The 3,387-nt window shown below is 57.0% G+C and overlaps 1 protein-coding gene across 1 annotated transcript in view; it reads right to left on the reverse strand.

The window, feature by feature from the left end:
• The window catches only part of ITPR1 (inositol 1,4,5-trisphosphate receptor type 1), a 227,042-nt gene that overhangs the window by 67,741 nt on the left and 155,914 nt on the right, over positions 1 to 3,387 (reverse strand). The window contains 1 exon segment of the mRNA XM_015568305.1: positions 490 to 522. Within this exon segment, the coding sequence (XP_015423791.1) occupies positions 490 to 522 (33 nt within the window).

Genomic DNA, 3,387 nt, shown 5'->3' on the forward strand with positions numbered 1-3,387 from the left:
CTGATCCACTCAGGCCCGCGGTGCAGCCGGGGAGGCCCAAGGGCACCTGGGGTTTGCTCTCTGGTAAAATTAAGTGTGACCCCCTCCCTCGCACTCAGCCCTTTCCAACATGGAGACCAAGAGGGCACTGGTTTTCAGAAACACATTCACACTGTGCCCATGCAGGCACCGGCTTCCGCGTCTGATGCTCTGCATGGAGACAGGCTCTGCGAGCTCTGGACAGGCTGCTGGCAGCGCCCACCCCAAGTGCAGGGGACACCCCAGGCAGGGACGGACTCATCTCAGTGGGGAGCACCCCTAGCGAGACTCAGACAGGGCCCCCAGGGACAAATGGCCCGCCCGCACATGGGCAAGGCTGACACCACGGACACAGAGCACGGAGACTCGTTCCCACCGCACATACACAGGCAGACACGAGGCAACAGAGACGGGACAGGCCACAGGGCACGGGGAACAGCAGCACGACATGGAAAAACAAGGAAATTAGACCTCGGCGTTCTCCAGTTCATCAATGGAAATGAGCTGGAAGAGAGAAGAGGGAGAGAAGAGGAGGAAACGTTAGGACAGGCAGAGCCAGCGGGGGCATGAGACCGCGGCCAGCGGGTCTTAGCGCTGCTGCACAGAGCGAAGCGTGTCAGAGGGCACCCTGGACGTCTCCGTGCCTCCCAGGAGGCTGTCCCCGGGGCAGGCAGCAACCCTCGGTCACGTGACCAGGTGCCCGGAACCCACCTTTCCAGGTCTGTGTGGACGTGGCACTGCCCATCGCTGAGGGCAAGGGCTCTGTCCCCGCGGAGAGACCCACAGGCTTGGGGAAGAGGGCGGGAAAGGGCAGGTGAAGGCGGGGGTCAGACCCACTCAGCTCAGGAGGGAAGGCTTTCTTCCCACTCATTTGCCATCCCGGAGCGGGGGGGCTGTGGTCCGGACCCAGTTGGGGTGAATCCGCACCAGCCGGGGCTGAATTATCTTTCTTCCTTGAACGTCTCACAGAGGATTCGGAGACAAGGACGGCGGTGTGCAGCTTCAGGGTCACTCTCTAAGCGGGAGGACTGCTTCACGCTGTCCACTCACGGGGCAGAAGGGAGACACCAGGGTCCTGGACAGCAGGGGGTCACGTGACCGGCCCTCCTGCGGCCCTGGGCTCTCCGTGCCACCCCGAGCCGCCCCACGCTCTGGGCTCCTGCCCCCTGGCCTGGCTCAAGGCGATATTCATCAGGAATCCGGACTGGCTTCCACTTCGCCAAGCAACAGACCCACACGGTTGAGCCTCGCACAAGGCGGGTTCAAACGGGGGCAAATGGGCATGTGCGTGGGCCCTCGCAGCTCGAGCCCGCATGTTCAAGGGGGGACTGTACGCCCCAAGCCCAGACTCTCTAAATCCCGGGGCTGCTCGTAATTCAAGAAAACACTCGGCCAGGCTAGGGACGGTGCGTGCCAACTCGAGCGATGTTAGTAACCATCCATTGGCATCGAGTCCGAGAAAGACCAAGAGCTGGTCACACGCTGCCTGTTGCAGGACAGAGGCCGGACCTGAGGGATTATTATTATTAGGCTGCGCTGACATTTAGCAAGTTTAGCTGCTGCTGAAATCATGGCGCCTGAAACGCTCACCTACACACACATGGCTTCTTCGGAGAGAAAAGCAGCGGGTGGCCGCCAGGGGCTGACGGTCTGCGTGAAAGGCAAACCCCAATGTTACCCGAGGTCACGGCTCTGCAGTCATGGAATCGCTACCCCCGCTCAGAGGGAACCTGGGCATTTCATAACTCCTAACAGGCAAGTTCTCTCACTGTGACCCACGCACACACACAACGCTTGCAGGCAGGGGACAGGCAAGCACACCTGGCATATGATTTGGTAAAAAAAACCCACACGCAACCACCACCACCAACAGCTTTTCCCAAGGCTGCCTCCGACGAGGACCTCTGCCCTGTTTCCTTGAGGGGAAGGTCCCTTTGTGGCACCAAGTCGCAATTTCGAAAAATATAATCATCTCAATAAGCTACGTCAAATCAGACAACAGCTACATAAACACAGCACGTAATCCCCCAAGCAAGAGAGGATGTTTAGTAAATGAATGGAGTGACTTTCTCAGCACATTTTTATTATGGAAGTTAATTTTTTTTACATGCAAGGTCCTTCTCCGTGACCACACACCGAGGGGGAGCGTGTCGCCTCCTCCCACCTCAGGCCCACCCCCAGGTGCTGAGCCCTCCATAAGGTGGTTGGCAACGATCGCTCGGATGTTGCCTGGCTTTGAACTTGGAAATCAACCATTGCCCTCTATGGCCACTTCACAGCTTGTCTTTGATCTCAAGTCTTCCCGATGCTTTTAGACAATAGAAAACTCAATGCAATAGGAAATCCAGATTTCACATGGCTGGCTTTGAAACAGAAACTCAAAATGAGCCTCAAGTCACAGGACCCCGTGGCCTTTCCGGGGAGGCCGCCGGGCATCGGGACTGTGGTCCCCGAGCAGCATGTAAGTCACTGAAGCGCTCACTTTCAACACATGATGTGCTCAACGTTTTACGGAGAGATGAGTTTCTGCTGTAAATGAAGGAGAGTATACTTTGTCTCACTCTGACTTAGATATGGAGGCCACGGATTTCCTGGTGTATGATAACAGCAACCACTCCTATCTATCCACCCACCACCCATCCCTGCATCCACCCACCCATCCATAGATGGACAGACTGACCAATGGGCAAACACATGTCCATCCACCCGTTTACCAATCCATCTATCACCTATCTACCCATCTATCTATTCATCCATTCCTCCATCCTTCCTTCCAAACATCCATCCACCCATCCTTCCATCCTTCCATCCACCCACCTACCCATCTATCATCCATCCATCCATCCAATATCAACCTATCCACCCACCCACTGCTCCTCCCTCCCTTCACCCACCTGTCCATCTACCCTTCAACCCGTCCATCTGTCCCTCCATCCATGTGTGCCATTGGCCAGCACAGACATGTAAACACCCTTCGTTTTCAACACGCAATCCTCCACCACCTCGGGGCTCCTGAAGTGCTCCCTCAAAATAAGCGCTCCCACCACGGACCACCCCCGCGGAAGGGCAGCGCCTCTGCCTTACGGCCCAGTCGTCGGCAGGTCAAAGGGGACTTCTCATCTCTAACCCTGGTCCGTCTCCAGCCCCTGCTCCCCACTCAGCACGCAGAGCGGGGAGCAGATGAGCCTGAAGGGGCTTGAAACCCGGGGCTGGGCCTCGGAAAGCCCACGCCGACAGCACAGAGCCCTGCGAGAAAAACGGGGCTGAAACGCAGTGACCTCGCTTGTCAGCAGAGCCGTGCTCAACCCCCACCCGCTAGCTCAGTCCCTTTACACAGACATTTGTTTTAGAAACAAAATCAGCAGTAAA

This window comes from Myotis davidii, unplaced genomic scaffold (assembly GCF_000327345.1).
Source record: "Myotis davidii unplaced genomic scaffold, ASM32734v1 scaffold663, whole genome shotgun sequence".
Classification (NCBI taxonomy): domain Eukaryota; kingdom Metazoa; phylum Chordata; class Mammalia; order Chiroptera; family Vespertilionidae; genus Myotis; species Myotis davidii.